Genomic DNA, 21,297 nt, shown 5'->3' on the forward strand with positions numbered 1-21,297 from the left:
GCGACCATCAACAGACAGAAAACCAAGTTACTGCCTCTGAGATTCGAGTCGACTCCCAGACAGCTCGAGTCGACTCCAAGGCAGCACTACACTAAGATGGCAGAAGACCAACTTTCGAAAACTGAGAGCCGAGTCGACTCCAAGGAAGTTCGAGTCGACTCCAAGACTGGACGAGCCAAAAGACAGAGGATCGGGAGTTCGGACTCTGGGATTCGAGTCGACTCCCAGGATAGTCGAGTCGACTCGAGTGGACAAAATTCAAATTTGGAACAGTTGCCGAGTCGACTCCGGAAAAGCTTGAGTCGACTCCCGCTACAGCCGAGTCGACTCCTGATCGCGCGAGTCGACTCCGATCCCAACGGTAATATTGTCAGGAGGTGCAGACTGGTTCCAACGGCTATATTTTTGTCTCTAACGGCTATATTCTTGTTTCCACTCCATCTAAAGCTATAAAAACAAGAAGAGAGCTAGGGGAGAACTCATGGAAGTGGGAGAGAACTTTTAGGGAAGAGATTCCAAACAGATTACAAGGGAAATCTCCCAAAAGCACAAAAGGGCCATTCAAAGTGAAATAGAGGGAAGAAGAGCATCCAAGTGAATCCCAAAGCTTCCTCTCCATCCGTGTGCTGCCTCAGTGATCCTCCACTTCGTGCCAAATCAGAAGAGGGTCAAGTAAAGAAGAAGTCGAGCTCCTTCATCTTCCAAACTCGTTTGAGGACTTCACTTTACTCTATTTGCTTATAGTGTTATATTTGCTTGTTTAAGAAGCTTTGATTTATCTTAAACTTTGTTATAATATCTTGTAACTTGATTCAATCAAGGGATTGAATCAAGGGGTTAAGGTTTGTTGGTGAGCCAAAGAAAAACCAACGGTGTTAAGGTTTGTTGGTGAGCCAAAGAAAAACCAACGGTGTTAAGGTTTGTTGGTGAGCCAAAGGGAAAACCAACGGTGATAGGTTTGTTGGTGAGCCGAGGGTAAAACCAACGTGTAAGGGTTTGATTGTGATCCCGGGAAAACAATCGGGGAGGTTCTAGTCGGTGAGCCTGGGAAAACCGACCGAGTTCGTTGTGCGCTCGTAAAACAACAAGTTGGGTTGTGAGCTTGTAAAACAACCGACTGTAATCTGTAGGATTATAGTGAAATTCCCAAGAAGTCTTGGGGAGTGGATGTAGGTGCTGGGGTGCACCGAACCACTATATGTTTGCTGTGTTTGTAATGCTTTTTGTCATTATCTAACTCACACACTTACTCACTTAGATAAATTGCTTGCTTAACTATTATCCGCGAATTCTTTAGTTGCAAGCATACTCAATCAAGTCACATTCTATACATCAAACTGTCGCTAAGTTTAACTTTCACTGCGCATATATACAACTTAGCATAATTAATCAAAAAGTGCTAGAAGTAGCTTAAAAGTTTTAAAAGACCCAATTCACCCCCCCTCTTGGGTTGTATCTACTGGGCAACAAGTGGTATCAGAGCAGGTGCTCAAATATTATTTGTAGTCTTAACCGACTAGAGCCAAAGATCATGACAACCCCACATAACGTATTACTTGCTGAGGGACTTTCCACAAACAGACCTCCACTGTTTGATGGATCTAACTATATTCAATGGAAAGCTAGAATGAAAATCTTTACTCAATCACAAAACTATGAGTTATGGAATGTCATAACAAATGGCCTACACACACCCACGAAATTAATTGAAAGTATGTTCGATAAAAATTTGGCTGAACTAAATGCTAAGGCTATGAACCTTCTCTACTGTGCATTTAATAAAAATATTTTCAACCAAATTTATATATGTTCATCTGCCAAACAAATATGGGATACTCTTGAAGCAACTTATGATATTTTCGAAGAACCCCATGTTAGTTTACTTGAGGATAATTGCAAGACTAACATTGAGCATGCAGGAAACACTCTAAATCAGGAAGAAAGATTCAAAAGCTTCCTAAAGACAAAGAAGAAGAGGAAGCTAGAAGAAAGGAAGAAAGAGATAAAAAGGAAGAAAGCCTTGACCAAGAAAGAGTCAAGCAAGAAATTAAAAGTTAGGAGCAACAATGATGATATTAGCTCCAAGGAACTACAAGAGGTAACTAACTCGTGCTTTATGGCACAAGAAGATAAGGTAAAATCTGAATCTACTCTTACCTCAAATGATTTTCAAGAAGAATTATCTTATGATGAATTATTAAATACTTTTCATGATTTGTATGGTGAATGTAGAAAATTAGCTGTGAAGAATAAAAATCTTAAGAAACTAAATCTGAAAATTTCAAAAGAAAGAAATTCTAATAATGAAATACAAGATAAACTAAATTCTGAAAATAAAATTTTAAGGTTAAATTCAGAACAATTAATTCAGAAAAATCAAAATTTAATTAAAGAAAATCAAAACTTAAGTAAAGAAATTAACCAATTGAAGTCTTTTATTAACAAATTTACTGTAAGTTCAGCAAGATTAAAAATGATGTTTGAAAGCCAACATACAGATTTTGATAAATCAAAATTTGGCTTAACTCCTTCACTTAGCAATGAATCCCTAAAGAAAAAGGTTATCAATTCACCAAGCAATCCATTAAATAAGATAACTTATTTCAAACATGAAAAGAATGGGCATAACAACTTTACCTATCGTTCTAACATAATTAAATCAAGTAGTAAAGTTATTACAATTAAACAAATTTGGGTTCCAAAAGGAACTATATGTCCTAACTCTCAAGGATCCAAGCAAGCTTGGGTACCCAAAATGAAAATATGAGGATGTAGACATAGATGTGCCAAGATACCCATGAAACAAATAGATTCATACAAATGGGTATTCTAGACACATTGAAACTTAAAATATACTTATGAAAAGTAATTTTAAATAATAATAATAATGAAATCAGTAATCCTTGCATCTCATCATTATTTTTGCTTTAGTATGAATTGCTAGTATTGATCAATTTTGTGATATAGAAACTACTTTTGGAAATATAATCAAATCACTTCATTTTATAGGATACTTTACTCACCCTTGGATAAAGTTGCTAAATGATTAATCATTATTAAGATTAATTCTATGAATTCTCTATATGCTTGATTGAGAGTTTTTATCCATGGCATTATTGTTTATTGATCATAGATATGATAATGTGTACTTGGTATGCTTTTGAATATATGCACTATGAATACCAAGATTAAAGAAACCATCCTTGGCACATAGAATCAACTCATGCTAGTATGTACTTAATCTCAAAAGACCTTGCCATAGGCTTACTTAGATTATCTACTTAAAGGTCAAAGTTTTGCTATGCATGCTAACTAAGGAAACAAACAAAAATCATTTCTAAATCTAAAGATGTTGTTTCCATCACTAAGTTTTCAAAAGCTTACATTGGATTTGTTCTTGGAAAATAAAACTGAAGTATTTTTCTGTATTTACTGAATCTTGTAAAAGCGTTTCAAATGAAAAAGGTTTCCAAACTGTGAAGATCATGGCACAGTGTTGAAAACCAAAATCCTGATTAAGGTTATACAGAAAATAATATTAAATTCAATTATTTCAGCTCCAAGGACATCATAAGTAAAATAGGGTTAATAGAATTCTTGAAGAAATGAAAAAGACAATTATGTATGATAGTCATCTACTCAAATAATTTTTTAAAAGACTATCATCACTGCTTGTCATACATATGATTTCTATTAGATCTATTTTTGATGAAAATTTTGATCTTCTGAAAAATGGAAAATGAACCATTGCATATCTTTCATATTTTTCAGTCGTACATGTTATGCTTGATATGCTCTTATGAAAATAATGCCAAATCTGATAAAGATACTTCTATCCTTGGATATCATTCATCAAGCAATGCATATAGAACATTCATGAAAAATTCTAGTTGTAGAGGTATCAATTCATTTTATTCTTTATGAGACTAATGATTTATTATCAAAATACTAAAAACAAATTATATATGTATATGGTTAATCTTTTATATATAACAATCTGAAAAACTTGTTAATAATTAGAACCAAAATTGGATTTTTCAGATATGCACTTAATGAAGAAAAATTGATAACTACTAAAAGACTAAATCAAGAAAAGATAGATCTTGATAAGATTTTTGCATGATTAGAAGTAAAGATCACCATTATTATTTGTTTGCTTCATGAGCTTTATAATCTGTCAAATGAATGTGTAGAATTCACTCCTATGTGGTTATTTCATTAAAAAAAAGGAGATCTATGTAAAATAACCACCATATTTAAAGATTACACATTACATATATGATAAAGCAATATGTGATTTGGAACAAGCATCAAAAGCATGATAGAATAATTATTTTATCATATACCTAATAGACCAGATTGTGTGATCATTATGTGCCCTTGTGCAAGACTTCAATCTAACTCTAATGAATCATAATTTATTGATAACAAATGAATCATAATCTGAATTTTGATAGAAACAATTGTTTAAGGCAATTTGATCAAAACTTAGCTAGCATGCCTTATTGACAATTATCTTAAGCAAATAGAATCTAAGCTAAATTGATGTTGAAAATAAGAAATTGATTTGATCTTGATAAATCATTCTATTGTCTCACATGCTTGTACTTGAACCATATTGGTTAATGAAACCATCTCTTTAGTTCAAGTGATATGTGCTTGCTTATACTTAGGGAATCTCTTGAGTAAAGTGACTCAACATTCAACTAGTATCATATCTTATATCGAGTCATCTAGTTAAAAATATGGTGGATGAATGTTTTGTATCTTGAAGAAACTAATAACTTTCTTTCAAGGAAGAAAAGGAGCTTGCAGGATCCTTGAGCAAGAAAATGAGAGATTTCAACTTGAAGGATATCTCCACGTAAGATACAATAAACATTCTCATGCAAACAAGAGAGAGGACCTTCTTCAGCCAAAAGTTCATACATAAGAAATCTAGTAGGTATTTGACTGAAGAATGCAGAATGGATTGGTAATTCTAGATACCTCTCTCATAAATTAATTGAGCAAAGTCAATAACTTAAATCTTAGTATGGCATGGTTAAAATCTTTAATTATTAATTCCTTGATATCATGTCTATATATATGTATTGATTGACTTATGCTTTTAGAAATTGTTTCATGGTTTGCCCAAACTAAAATATATCTTTGCCTATGTCATAACCATGAACTACACAAGTTTATGCTTAAAATTTTTGATTTAAAATGACTTGTGAGAAGCTATGAATTCTTGAGCATAATGAAAATGTTGTTTGCATGATATACCTCTATATGATACATTTGATTATTTCTTTATTCTGCTCTTTCAAGTAAATTACTTGAGAATAACAAAGAGAAAGAGAGATAAAGAAAAGATAATGGATATTATTCAAGAGAAGTAAAATCTAAGTAAAGGCAAATACTCCAATCTTAAGAAAAAGCAAAACAAGCATAATATATTCAGCACTTGTGTGAGCATTCTTTTGGAAGGATAAAATCCGTAATGAATTACACTTAAATAGAGGGAGAGTTTAAAGTAAATAGTTTAACCTTTCTATATTGCTTATCATAGGGATGGTGCCAATGGGGAGGCTAGTGGTAGTACCCGGCACTATTTGACCCAACTATTCGGTGTAGGGCATATTAGGGACGGCACAAGAGGGAGGCTAGTGGTAGTACCTCGTGCCCCTTCCCAACTCCACCGGATAGGGAGCAAATAGAGTATAGAGCATAAGAAAGTTATAAATGAAAAACAAAGTAAATGAAAGTAGAATTAAGTCAAATTTTTAATCACTTGAAAACACACTTTAAGGATGAAATCAGTGCAAAATTATATTTAAATAGGGGGAGTTTATTTGAAAAGAATTGATTTTGATCCTTAACATTCTTACTCTTAATATTCTAATGCATGACTTAACACATAATATATTTTGCATATGGCATGATGCTTTAAATTATGGATTCTCAATATTTTGTAATGCTTCATGCTTGGACAATTTGATTGATTGTTTGAAATACTACATAAAATTTTTGTTTGTTAAGAAAATTCAGATTTGTCATTCACAATCATCGTTAAAATGTGAAAGTTGAAATGAGAAGAGAAAGATATCTCTATTTAGGCAAAATGAATTGATCTTGATCTATCTTTCTACTTGCCTAACTTTGATACATAATATCCTAATACTTGTTAAAATATCCTCCATTTTGTATCGAAACTCAATACTAAATACAAAGATTCTGAAAGTGCTCTAATGTTATTGAAATATGTGTTTTCAATCTTAGTAATTTAAGATGAGCTACAAAGTAGAAGATACATATCTCAAATTTTGAGAGCCTTCTTGAAAATTCTTATGAAAATTCAGAATCTGATTTTGTATAAAAGCTTAAACTCAATATGATTTCTAAATAAAATCTTAATTTAAGAAAAACAGAATTAATTTTGATGTCTTGGCTGATTGCTCCGATACGCATCCGAAACATATCCTTTCTTATCATTAAAATCTACTAATATTGGTCTAAATGATCAATGATCTTGATTACAAGCAAATATTTTTAAATATATGACTTTATTTTAATATTTAAAATTTTATTGAGCTTCATGTGTACATAGCTGAAAAACTGTGATTAAGAAATTGAAGTTTATAAAATATATACCTCAATGATCATCTATATGTTTTTCCCTCCTACATTATAAAAGACTTCCATTAATATAGTGAATGATCTTAAAGCCTAGAAATATTTCACCTCACTCAAATGAGTCTAAAAGAAAGAAAATGTAAATGGTTTTGAAAGAAACTGAGCTTCAAATGAATCATTTTTGATTAATATTTCAGTACATTTTCTCAAAGTTGAAGAGGAAGCATACCTTGTTCTTAAAGGATTAGAAAGAGTAATTGCTACAAATTTTGAATAATACTAGATTACTCTACATTCTCGATGTCATAGAATTTCAGTGTTATTCACGTTTATCACTATAATCTGAAATTCAACAATTTAAAATGATTAAAGAAGAATGCATCTTTTGAGGGGGAGCTTTAGATATTCAGTATCCTATCCCAAAGACACTTTATTTTGATGCATGCTTTGAACTTTATGGATTGATTTTGATGAACCTCCTTATATTGCAAGACATGCTTTAATTACCTTGAGATGAGTTCTATAAAGGTTGTCTTATCTCAAACCTTGAGTCTTATGAAAATAAGCTGAAACTTATAGAAAATATATTTTTGAGATTGACAATTTTGTTGAACATTATCTTAGGATTCTAAACTCTTAAATGGAATGATCAATTGAGGGGGAGAAAGAAAATTTCAGAAGGAGAGGTCTTATGGAACTTAATTACATGAATCTATAGGAGAGGGAAAGAATACTAAATGAAAAGTGATCCTAATACTCTCCAATATGTATCATCTGAAATTTAAATCTGAAAATCTTTATGATACACCTTGAGGCGTGTTATTTGGTTAGTATATCTTATGCATCACTCATGAACCAAATTACAAATCTTGAGAGCCTCTAACTTAATGAAAAAGGGGGAGAATAACGTGTAATTGACTTGAACTTTAGAACTTAAATTGTGTGCCAATTCATATTGTTATGTATCAAATTGTGCTTACTTTCTACAGAGATAAAAGAAAGTCTCTAAAGAAATCATGTTGCATGATTTCATATTTTGGTGTTTGTGCCCCAATGATCTTATTATCATTAAAGAACTTTGAAGTTATTAAGACTTAATGATCCAACATGATGATGTGTCTTTTACATATATAGGTTTTGACCTGTTACTCTGAAAATTAATTAAATTGCTCTCCTGTTGATAAAACACTTAATAGATTGGGCAAAAGATCTTAAATGAACAAGCTTTCATACTTATTATTGAAGAGATGTTAGACTTCCATTCGTGCTTTTCATTGAATATCATTTGTGGTACTTCTTGAATTAACCTAAGAGAGATTCCACCCACACTTGATTAGAAAACTATCTGTGGTATCAAATTAGAAAACTTCTTGAAATCACATTCAATGTGTTCTGCTCTGAAATTATCTTAATTGGCTCTGATCTGTGCTCACTAATCTGATTCCAATATTATTGCCTTGAGTTATATGATTCATATTCTTGCAATAATTCAACATTCAAATCAGAGTACAATAAGGAAAAGAAATATTTGTGCTTAATGTTTCCCTATTTTTTTTTGATGTTGTCAAAAAGGGGGAGAAATATTTAAGTATATGCTTATAATGCTTTTTGTATTGAATACAAATCAGCTTAAAATTTAAATATGTTGATTGTGTTAAGCTGATTAAATCTAAAAGCATTATCATGAAGTATGTTTTTAAATATATATGTTTTCCACTTCATGCAACTTAGCTATGTATTACTTCTAGAAATCAATATCTTTTATATTGCATATACTCCAAGTTTTGTCATCATCAAAAAGGGGGAGATTGATGACCCAAAGATTGATTCATAGATTGATTTTGATGATCACAAAACCTTGAAGTATAGATACTAATGTTTATGTTGCAAGGAGAAAGATATTTATTTTGCAAGGAACATAGCAAGTTGGAAGAACACAAGAAGGCCTCCAAAGCTCTCAAGTTGGAAGAAAGCTACAATTTATTGGCCCAAGCTTAAAGTTCAAAGGATTCAAATTGGAGGAGTAAAATCAAAAGAAAAATTCAAAAGAACAGTCTTCGAGTCGACTCCAGTGGAATTCGAGTCGACTCCAGAGAAGTATGAGTCGACTCCGGAGAAGTATGAGTCGACTCCTAGGAGTCACAGGCAGAAAAGTCAGAGAGCAGTTTTCGGGTCTGAGATTCGAGTCGACTCCAGTGGAACGCGAGTCGACTCCGATGGTTGGTAGGTCGACTCCGAAGAAAGCAAGAGTCGACTCTCAGCGGAACACAAGGAAAAAGTCAGAGAGCATTTTTTGGGACTCTGAGATTCGAGTCGACTCCCGCATTGCACGAGTCGACTCCGAGACTCCGCGACCATCAACAGACAGAAAACCAAGTTACTGCCTCTGAGATTCGAGTCGACTCCCAGACAGCTCGAGTCGACTCCAAGGCAGCACTACACTAAGATGGCAGAAGACCAACTTTCGAAAACTGAGAGCCGAGTCGACTCCAAGGAAGTTCGAGTCGACTCCAAGACTGGACGAGCCAAAAGACAGAGGATCGGGAGTTCGGACTCTGGGATTCGAGTCGACTCCCAGGATAGTCGAGTCGACTCGAGTGGACAAAATTCAAATTTGGAACAGTTGCCGAGTCGACTCCGGAAAAGCTTGAGTCGACTCCCGCTACAGCCGAGTCGACTCCTGATCGCGCGAGTCGACTCCGATCCCAACGGTAATATTGTCAGGAGGTGCAGACTGGTTCCAACGGCTATATTTTTGTCTCTAACGGCTATATTCTTGTTTCCACTCCATCTAAAGCTATAAAAACAAGAAGAGAGCTAGGGGAGAACTCATGGAAGTGGGAGAGAACTTTTAGGGAAGAGATTCCAAACAGATTACAAGGGAAATCTCCCAAAAGCACAAAAGGGCCATTCAAAGTGAAATAGAGGGAAGAAGAGCATCCAAGTGAATCCCAAAGCTTCCTCTCCATCCGTGTGCTGCCTCAGTGATCCTCCACTTCGTGCCAAATCAGAAGAGGGTCAAGTAAAGAAGAAGTCGAGCTCCTTCATCTTCCAAACTCGTTTGAGGACTTCACTTTACTCTATTTGCTTATAGTGTTATATTTGCTTGTTTAAGAAGCTTTGATTTATCTTAAACTTTGTTATAATATCTTGTAACTTGATTCAATCAAGGGATTGAATCAAGGGGTTAAGGTTTGTTGGTGAGCCAAAGAAAAACCAACGGTGTTAAGGTTTGTTGGTGAGCCAAAGAAAAACCAACGGTGTTAAGGTTTGTTGGTGAGCCAAAGGGAAAACCAACGGTGATAGGTTTGTTGGTGAGCCGAGGGTAAAACCAACGTGTAAGGGTTTGATTGTGATCCCGGGAAAACAATCGGGGAGGTTCTAGTCGGTGAGCCTGGGAAAACCGACCGAGTTCGTTGTGCGCTCGTAAAACAACAAGTTGGGTTGTGAGCTTGTAAAACAACCGACTGTAATCTGTAGGATTATAGTGAAATTCCCAAGAAGTCTTGGGGAGTGGATGTAGGTGCTGGGGTGCACCGAACCACTATATGTTTGCTGTGTTTGTAATGCTTTTTGTCATTATCTAACTCACACACTTACTCACTTAGATAAATTGCTTGCTTAACTATTATCCGCGAATTCTTTAGTTGCAAGCATACTCAATCAAGTCACATTCTATACATCAAACTGTCGCTAAGTTTAACTTTCACTGCGCATATATACAACTTAGCATAATTAATCAAAAAGTGCTAGAAGTAGCTTAAAAGTTTTAAAAGACCCAATTCACCCCCCCTCTTGGGTTGTATCTACTGGGCAACATGGTGCACGCCTTGCAGAGTAAGGATCTTCCCAGAGGTAAGTGTCAGATCCACTCGTCCCGCTCCAAGCACGCGCGCCACAGCATTATTACCCATGGTCACAGTTCCTCTACATGGGATCTGATAAGATGAAAACCAGAAGCGATCAGAACAAACATGTATACTAGCTCCGGTATCAATCCACCAGTCAAGTGCTAATTGTGTCATGTTAACTTCAGGTATGAAGGAAACAGACCTGATAGCAGTCTCAAAGGAGTTAGCCCCACAGGTCACCATGTTGGCCTGGGCACCAGAAGTGGTAGGATCCTTACTTCTAGGTTGACGAGGAGTAGTGATCTTGTAGAAGCATTGGTTGGCCATATGGTTGGTCCGACCACAGACAAAACAGCAACGAACAGATTCTCCTTCTTTCTCTTTCTTCTGGTTCTGAGAGAAGTTGGGTTTTCTGTTGTTGAGCTGAAAGGAATTCCTATGGTTGAATGATTTCTTCTTGAAGGACTTGTTGTGGTTGGGACGGAAAAAACGATTCTGATTTTTGGATTTGGGCTTGGATTCAACATTGTTGACTTTGGGCAAAGGATTGGAGGAGTGAGATTTTTCTCTAAGGCGATGTTGTTCTTCAATCCTAATAGAATTTAGGACTTGGGTTAGAGACAGATCACCTTGGGTGTGGCTCAAAGTTTTGGCAAAGTCTGACCAGGTAGAGGAAAGTTTGTCTATAATACAGGCAACTTGGAAAGACCCATCTAAGTGGGTTCCATTTGCCTGGAGTTGAAGAATCAATGTTTCATATTCATGGATTTGATCATTCATAGATTTGGAATCAACAAATTTAAACTTGCTAAAGTCAGAAGCTTTGAATCTCTTTACCCCGGCATCATCAAGTCCATATTTATTTTCTAAGGTATCCGAGAGATCTTTGGCACTCTTAGCTATATAATAAATATCATAAAGCCTATCAGAAAGGGCTCCTAGAGTTCTATGAAGACAGTGGTAGTTGGTTTCTTCTGGAGTCCTAGTGGAGGATGCATCATCAGAAGGAGCAAGGTTTGGGTTGTTGCGAGTAGAAGGTCGTGAAGCAGATGGGTTAGACCCACCAATGGTGGAGATCAAGCCTAAGGTGGTGAGCCAGAACCGCATTTGATTCTGCCACCTTCTAAAGTTTTGACCATCAAATTTTTCAGGTTTAGCACTAAGATTTTCAGATGTGTGGGAAGCCATTAGTTTCTAGCTTAACACAATTTTGACACCTGTGGAAATAAGAAGGTTTATGTCAAATTATTGCACTGATATTTAATTTGAACTTTAGATGTCTAATTGAAAAATTCAAAGAATAACAGCCAGATCAGCTTCAGATCGGTGGTGGAGCACTTGGCTCACTTAAGTACCAGCCTTTCTTAGGCACGTATGCCTTTTTGACAAGCTTTTCTTAGACACCGTTATTCAATAGATAATTTCACTAAATATCGTTCAATTTTATCCTAAGTGCAATATTAAGCTAGCTCCTATGAATTAACCAATTTCCGAATTTTCGTTTGAATGGAATCTGAAAATTACTCCGTAAGAAGTCCAAATGGAGGTTTTAATAAACCTCTTGGAAGTTAAGCAATCTAATATTTTGCTTGAAAAATTAAGTACTAAAGTAAAGCTAGCATAAATGTGTAACAGCTAAAATAGAACAATTTATAATTATGCAGCAAAATATTTAATAAATATTGCAATCTAAAATCTAGTGCTAACCGTACATAAACTTTTCTGAATTGTTAGCCTAGATGCACAAATATAATTAAATATTTCTAATATTCAAAAACAATAAATAAGAAGAATAAACTAGCAAATAACTAACTTGACAATATAATAATAAAATGAAGAAAGAGAGAGAAGATGGCATGTGGATCGAAGCACGCTGATGCGCTGTCCCAGAAAAATTTATGCCCTCCACGCACGGGTCTGCTGGCACAGATCTCCTAGAGATACGACGACCCAATACAGAACTACGTCTTCCCCGTCAGTGCACCTCCAGGGAAGAAAGAAAAGCACGTTCACGCTTGCAGATAGCTCAAAAGAAAATTAGAAAAATTATGAGGAGAAGAAAATTTTCTTTATTTCTTTTCTCCCCAATGATCCCTAGAGCCTTTTTTATCTAGACTCTTGGAATAGGAAGAAGAGAAAATTTTGATTGTACTTTGAAATGATCCCTAGAGCCCTTTATATAGGCTCAGGCACGTCAAAAGAAGAAGATTCCCCTCCCGCGGATTGATGACGTGTCTTCTTGTGCTCCTTTGATTCTTCGGCTTATTGCATCTTGGCCGTTCATACTTCCTTCCTTCTTCGAGGGGCCTTTCCATGTTTGCTCCTGCGCTGGATACATGACACTTGTCATGGTTTGCTTTCATTAGAAATTCTTCCATGTTTGCTCCCTTGCTTGTGCACGGATGCTTGCCACTTGGCCGTTAACCAATTTTGGTTTTCAAATTTTTAAATTATTTGATTTAATTCAACATAAGGAACCAACAAATTCAATTGCTGTATCATTCTACAGAACATTAATCCTCAATTCTAAAACCTCCCATTCCCTAGGCTTTAGCAATCCAGAATCTAGCAACAGGATTCTTTTACTGGTGAACTAATAATTTATTCTCAAAGCCTGACAAATTATTATTAAACTTTTAGCAAGCTTTTTCTTTGAATCCACATGACTTGATGTGAACAAACTAAAACTTATTTTAAACCGTTTGAGTTTTAAAGATAATTTAAGATATGTTGCAGAGATATAACAAATTTTCCAAATTTTCTATGCTTTACTAAATCATTAATAAAGATTTTGTTGTTTTTACTGAATTCATGATTTTTCATAGTTTTCCTTCACTGTAACAACCTTGAAAGCATGTATGGTTATACTACTAAACTCAAAACCTAGCATGACATAATATAAACCACACCACAAGTACAATAAACCAAGAACTCCCATGAAAAGCTGGAGCATAGAAGTTGATAATTATATGAATCCTCTTTATTCCCAGACAAGCATCCACAAGGAAGCTACCTTCATTTTCAAAGTTTGCCATAAAATGATCATCTTCCCTGTACAAGCAATCCACAAGCTAGTCAAAAGGTGATCATCTCCTTGGTGATAGCAATCCACAACTAAACCCTAACGGCCGAACCTTTACACCAGAACTTCGCATCAAAAGAATATCTGAAGGCTGATCCATCTCCAGAATAAAATTTCTCTGAATGTGTTCATCTATGAAAATTTCAACAATTCTACTCCTAATCATTTTGGCAAGATTAATTCATAAAATTGGATTATCAAGTAGCATTGCCTATCAATTCATAATAAATTGTAATCATAGCATCTGTCCACATCATCGCCAAATAGACAAGGATACAATGAACATCAAGAGGCCCTTCATGATTACACTAGGCATTGGAATAAACGTATTCAGCCTCGAATTACCACAGACTGAGAATAGTAGCATCTTCAGCATTTCTGGAGCGATGGATCACAGGTTCCTTTAGATTTTCTATTAAGTTCTATTCAAGTCACGTGAGGACCTCATTGTAATGATTATATTAGTAGAGGGTTTTGCAAACTTAATAAATTAGCACACGGCAGCATCTTAAATTCTTTTATTGGAGAAAGTCAGAAAGGCTGATATTTAAATCTCATTCAATGGCTGAGAGAGTTTCTCAGGAAGCAGAACGGAGATTCTGTGAGAAGGGGAAGAAAAAGAAAGACCAGCAAATCAAGATTCGCACTTTTGCATAAAAATAAATATACTAATAAATTCAAGCCCTCCACCTTTTGCCTTTCGTCATTCCTCTTTCTATTTAATGTGTTTTCCCATGTACATTTATGGAAAGACTCAAGAATCTGAAGAGTGCAAATTCAAATAACTGACAAATAAATACAAGTCTTATTGCTATAATTAACAAGTCCATTGGTTTGAGGCCATTGACTGCCTCTCAAAATGAATCCAGAATAGGGGCAATAATGGATTGGGCATGCTGGGTTCAAGTCAAGTCAAGCTCCATTATCAAGTCAACAAGCATTGACCACAAACTAAACTTGACCGACAAGTTGATTGGACAAGGCTGACTCAAACTAGTTGGAGGGTCAGAAAAACTAACTCGAACTAAACATGTTTACCCAAAGATGATTGAGGATAATACAAATTGGAGGGGAAAGAGTCAGCAAAGCTTCTCAATGCAATTGATGAGCATCTTGATGATATAGCTAGTGTCTAATGGCATCCCAATGGTCGAGCAGAAGTAGTAATGGTCCATCCCTTTAGCGAGTATCAAACCGGTACTCCATGGAGGGGCATGGATGCTCCCAAGGGGTGTTGAATGTGCCATGATGGCAGGGTAGTAATGGTCACCGGCCCCTAGAGATTGAGGTGCAGAGTGGTCTCCCACTGTCCAACAGACAAAGATAGGAGATAAAGGATTGGAGGAAGAAAACTAAGAGGATAGGGAGAGGAGAGAAATGGTTGAGGATATTGAGGATGAAGATAGAATGGAAAGAAACAAGAAGAAAGGTTAGAAAATTGAGATAAGGGGAAGAGCAAAGTTCTCCATATCAATCACTACTATACCATACTATACCTGCACCGAAGCAATATGCAGTCTCACACTATACCAATACTCAATACGTCTCGTCGTCTCATACCATACTGCATATCAATACTGTGATAGGATGGTACCAGTAATAGGGTCCGGTACCAAGACAGCGAACCTTGGAAAAGTGGTTGGAGAAGCTAAAGAGGAGGTAGATGAGGTTGATGTACTTGGACGATGATGAAAAGTGGGTGGCAGCTTTTAATAATTATTATTATGCTTAGGGCTAGTTCCTATTTATTTCAAGGCTGAGAGATCTGAACCCTTAAATTTACATGAGTCATATATCTATTCTCTTATCATAAATAAAAAAAGTCGGATAAATGCAGGCTCCTTCCCGCTTATATGGAATTTTGGGAGGGACACTTTCCAATATTTTTGAAGATCGATGGAAGAATCAAAGATGTAGCTCCTTCTTTCTATATTAGAGTACTAAAAGCATATAGTTTGTTAGGGTAGGGGTGATCTATGATCTTGATAGTCTAAGAAAAATTGCCGGCGCTCGAGTGATATAGTCTTTAGTTCGAGAGTAGAGGGAGAGAACCATTGCAGATTCCAGCCAAGAAGACCAGAAAAAGGAGAAGGATAAAGAATATATACATATATATATATATATATGATCATATTTTTATGTCTTATGGGCTGACTATGTCAAAATGTGATGGGTCATATCGCACCAAATTGAATCCAACCCAAGATGCTTGCATGTCAGGATTCATTAATCCATAGCCTACTAGTAAAGAAAATAGGCAAGGTTATGCAAGTCAGGAACAAGTTGGATCAGGTTCTAGTTAAAATTGCCACCCCGAGTCCAAAATACTTGGAGAGAGTCTAAGCACTTCCTCTCCATTCCAACCTCTTTTCCTATAAACTAGATACCATTTTTTCAACCGTCATTCCCTTGAAAGCTTGAATCATCACCAAATCCAATTACAATCTGCAATCCACATCAGTGATCACCTTTTACCCCCTAATCAATCTTCACTAGACACCTCCGAACCCTATAAACCTACACCCTACCTTACATCCTTCTCCAACCACACAAAAAAAGCAAGCAAAAACTCTTATTCAATCCCCAAACAAAACAAAATGGATGTCTACTGCTGGCAACATAACTAGATTAACCTTTGAGCGAATTAACATCCAATGGGACATAGGAGGTTGGCACCCAATTGAAGGTGTGAATGGGCAGATTCCATCAGACCTGGTTACCTTGTTTTGGATTGAGCAGCTACTTGTCTTTCATATGCTATCCATGAATTAATGTGATTATTAGTACTACAAAGATCATTTAAGTCTTGCACTTTGTTTACTGTGCACATCCAAACCCTTATTTTCTCGGTTAGTGAAGCCTAGAATCCCTAATTTTCTTGATGCCAACTCTTGACATCATCTATTCATAATTTCACATAAAGCACGATATATACTATAGATTCAACCTTAAATATCTATCCAATTATCATCACCACCATGAAAATAAAGACTAAAAGTCTTCCTAGAGACAAAATTATGCTTTTGTCTAATTTGATGTCTCCATATGAATGTTGAACTGCAACCATTACCTACAAGAACAATTTCAAGTTTCCTAATTTTAGCCCTCCTTTTCCTTTGGCATGCCATTTAACATTAAAAAGCAATACCATAGTGTTCCAGTAAAAATGTTATGGGTGATCCTATCCCCAGGTAAAGCAACAACCTTAACTTAGAGCACTTTGAATGAATCATCCCACAATTATGTTGGGAATTGTGTCCTAAAACCAATCATTTGATGATTGTAATTGTAAATGAATCAATAAAATTAATAAATATTATTTGATATTTATTCATCACCAGTACATCTTCATGAACTCCTGATGTGATGAAGTTCTTAGGGCTGCCTTGTGTAATGAAATATGATTTTGTCACACAGCTCCTTAAATGTTCATGGCCGTATGATATACTATTAACAGGACGATAGTATTATCGGGCGTAGGTCATTGTGTATCATATTTGTTGGTTGTCTTCCAAACCAAAGAGTAAAAAGATACTAGTATGGTATACAGGTGAATGGTAGTGTACGTTCACTGAACGTGACCAATTGACAGACTCTCTCTTGTCAAGAGTTGTTCCGAGTGGATATGGGTATATGTATCCTTTAGACCTGAGATTGCAACCGGTGGTTTGCAAGCAACTCACTGTACTTTGGTGCTGGACTATCTGGATTTCTAATCCAGCAATGGAAGGTTTTTGGGTCCAGTCAAATACTTGTGGACCTGTGGTAGTCAGTTGCAGATCAAGATGGGATTGACCTCCCTTAGAAATAAGGGTCAATGCCATGTGTTTTCAATTAAGTAGTACCCTGGCCAGGAAAAGTCAAATCACTATCACTTGACTTATTGAATTAAAACACATTTCTAGATGGATAGTTTTAGAGTTGACAGACTCTTAACCCGTCTTGGGCATTTATGGTCAAGAGGATGAATTATACGATAACCATTGTCCAAAAGGTTCTAGAATGTTGCTTTGCATCTATTCGGCCTATCCGGTCGTCGAATCTCATTGCTAGATGGTTACCTCGATTAGTGCAGAAAGTGTTCTTGTACTACCTGCTTAGATTCGAATCTTTAAGGTCACACGCTTAGAAGTTTCTGAATTGATCAAGTGGTTGATTGACGATTGAGAATCGTCTAAAGGTAAAATAGTCAATGTGATTGACTGATTGCGCTAAGCAATTGTTGCTTGAAGAAGTTAATTGGTGATTTGATCACTAATTAGATTCAATTTGATTGAGTAATAGAGATTGGGCTTGACCAAATTCAAATATGATTTGAAATTGGTAAAATCGTAATTGACAATAATATTGGTTTGGTGAAAATGTCTAATTTGCCCCAACCAAATTAGATTTGGCTTGAGTCAAATTGGATTGAAATCAATTATGATCCTAGTATGACCAAGACTTCTTTCCCTTTGTGGGACCCACATACTGTATGTGGGACCCACGTCCTGCTTAGGTGGAACCCTCATACTGTATGTGGAACCCACGTCCTGCATTTATGGGACCCACATACTGTATGTGGGATCCACATCCCGACCGTCTGCTCTTAAGCATATTCTTGCTTGCATGTGTGACATGTGGCGGGCCTGGACACCTCACACTCCTGATGTCATCCATGACCTCATCTGCCTCATGAGGTCATCCATGACATCGCCCTCCAGGCCACCTCACCCCCTTTGCATGCAAGCCATTTTTTTCATTGCAGGACACCTCGCCCCTTGCATGTGTGACATGTGTCCTGGCAGGACACCTTTTCTCTCTCCTTGGCCTATAAATAGGCCACCCTCTTGCTTATAAAGGATAAGAAATCCAATCTGAATTCTATAGAGAAAAGCTCTGAAGGTGAAAGCCCAAGAAGGAGTTCTTGAGCTATGAAGGTCCATCTTCTTCCTTCTTTTCCCTTTCAGCCATCCTTCTACTTCCCTGCAAGCTAGCACTCCCCGGAAAGTTGATCATTCCGGAGCCCTACGTGGACGAGTCATGGAGGCCGGACGCTTGTGCGGCTGCGAAGCATCCTTGAAGGAACCCCCTTCTAAAGGTCAGAGATTTGATCTCTTTTACGGTTAAGATATAATCTCAATCTTCAAATCACAAGAAGTTGTGATTTGAATCACACAATCCTCGGAATCTGAGGGCTTTGTGATATTTGGTGTCAAAGCAAAGGATTAGTGGAGACTATCCGATTTCCGGAAACTCTTACGCATGATCGTGTGACGAAACGTGGCTCTCCACCCGAGGGCTCATGTGATGAGTGCTTTGATAGGCACGCGCGGGTGTCACCCTATGTATTGGGACTGAGCCCGCTCCACATGTGATGTGCAGTTGAAGACTGTCTTCGACTAGTACCAGAGTCAAAATATCTAAAATATCAAGCATGTTTTGGGTTAAAATGTTTAACCCGTTCTTTTCGTATAAAATTTTCTGAAATTCATGCTTAGCCCTCTGCACGCACACCATCAGTGGTATCAGAGCCCGTCCAGGTTCTTTGTGATATCAAATATCTATGCAAGATGTGATCTTTTACATATGATGTAAACTGATTATATTATTTCATTATGTTATTCATATGATGAATGAACATGTTTGTTTGCATGATTAACTTGAATCTTAAAAGTGTTTTAAGGATTTAAAGTTATGGAGCATGCAAAACAAAGATAAAACATGAATAATGCAATATACTTAATTATGAATTGAGTAATGATATAGATCCTAGACTTTAAATGTGATTTGAACATCTAAGACATTGCATAATTCATGGGGTAATGGGTTAGCTAAATCAAATCCAATTGATTTGGATTCAATGGTTGAAATCAAACTTGGTAGAGTAGTTGATCTAATCTAATTAAAGTTGTTTCTTAAATTGGGTCAAGATTACTCTTGATCTTTGCAATAGTTGTAGTTGATCAAGTCCATGTCTTTGATTAGACCAAATGGATGTTAATTTAGGCTTCGTAGTTGAGCTTGAGTTATGATATTGATCGAATTGAAATTGATAAACCAGTTGGTGCCAAAGGCAACTGTAATCAGTAGGTTTTTAATTGGGAGCTACTTGCTGGGTTTCGGTCCAGTCAAATTAATGGCATACCCAAGGTCCGCCGTACCGGTGGCGGCCTGGACCGATACGAAATCGATCCCGTACCGGTCCGAACGGTAGCATACCGGTCCGAACTAGTCCCGTACCGGTCCGAACCGGTCCCGTACCGGTTCCGTACCGGTTCTTCAACAATAAACTACCGGTACCGGATTCCACGCTGATCCGGTACCGATCCCAGGCCGGACCGGTACGGACCGGTATGGCAGACCATGGACATACCCTTCCGCTAATTTCACTTACCTGGCCATCTTGGTGAATCTCTTTTGATCAGATCTCTGATTGACTCTAATTAACCCATGCTTGTAAGAAAATCAGTTGGACTGATTTAGGTGCACTGACTTGAATCTATGACTTATGAAGTCAGTGGGAGGATTTGGATTGAGTCAGCTTTTTATTATAAAAATCCTCTAAATTATTAGGTCCATAAAATGATATGGTTAATGGAGATGACCACATCATAGCCTCCCATTAGTTGTGTGATAATGAGTCCAATGCGTCTATATACATTGGAGGCGCATACGCGCACTGGTGCGTATCGGTCATTGGAATTGTTATACAATAATGATGAATCAGTTGCAACTATTGGAATGGGTGGTCCAGTTGGATACCGGCCAAAGTCGGGCTTGACCATCTATTAGATAGTTTGCATTGATTGCTACATGTTAATGGTTGGACCTAACCGGGACTTTCAGTAGTGTCAATATACGCCTGCTGAAGTGATTCTTGGGGCAAAATGATCACTAGAAGTTGTTTAGTTGAAACAATTTGTTTTGAACCTACCTTTAAGTGTATTTGGGTTGATACCGACCAAAGCCGGGCTCAGGTGTAGCCTATTGAATTCTAGTGCCCACTAAAGAATTAAGAGTAATTCTTCGGATTAGAGGTAGAGGCTCCTGATTCGTATAAAATAGTGGAAGGATCTTTGGACTAAAATCCATGTCTTTAGATTAATTGATTCATTTACTAACAAGGCATTGGTTTTGTCCTTTATGCAGAAATATCCTTTTATAAGTTTCCCCTATCACTATTGGATAGTGATGAGCCGACTAGACCTTTGATTAAGAATCAGGCTAACTCGAGTGCTAATGAGAGAAGTCAGCAAAGAGTTGCTGGTCAAGGTGGTTATATGATAACACCTTATAATTTCTCTGTATGTGATATTATGACTTGGGTATTGGATACCGGGAGTCTTTTTAATATCTGTAATACGTTGAAAGGACTGCAAGTCATTGAGAATTTTGGTAACAATGAGAAATTCCTAAATGTTGGAGATGGAAGAACTGTTCCAGTTCTAGCATTAGGTAATATTCAAATTATTTCAAATTCTCACATAATTGCCCTTGGTTAATGTCACTATTGTCCTAGTTTCTTAATGAATGTCATTTCCGTTGGTCATTTGGCCTTAAACGGTTATGAAATTTGTATAAAGAAGGATTATTGTGATATCATTATGAATGGTGTTACAGTAATCAATGGATGATTAAACAATGGCATTTATGTATTGTCACAACCTGTTAGTGTAATGTACACTACAAGTAAACGCCCTAGATCTGATAATATCTCTGATATCTACCTTCGGCATTGTAGGCTAGGTATATTAACAAGAATAG

The 21,297-nt window shown here is 36.5% G+C and overlaps 1 protein-coding gene across 1 annotated transcript; it reads right to left on the reverse strand.

The window, feature by feature from the left end:
- Nucleotides 1-10,424: 10,424 nt before the first annotated feature.
- On the reverse strand, nucleotides 10,425-11,576 carry LOC149753285 (uncharacterized). Its single transcript, XM_089923777.1, has one exon. The coding sequence runs from the start codon at nucleotides 11,574-11,576 to the stop codon at nucleotides 10,425-10,427; it is 1,152 nt and encodes a 383-aa protein (XP_089779903.1).
- Nucleotides 11,577-21,297: the final 9,721 nt, after the last annotated feature.

Source organism: Phoenix dactylifera, chromosome 6 (genome assembly GCF_051530095.1).
Source record: "Phoenix dactylifera cultivar Ajwa chromosome 6, Ajwa_hap1_PhDact_Kaust_v1.1, whole genome shotgun sequence".
Classification (NCBI taxonomy): Eukaryota; Viridiplantae; Streptophyta; class Magnoliopsida; order Arecales; family Arecaceae; genus Phoenix; species Phoenix dactylifera.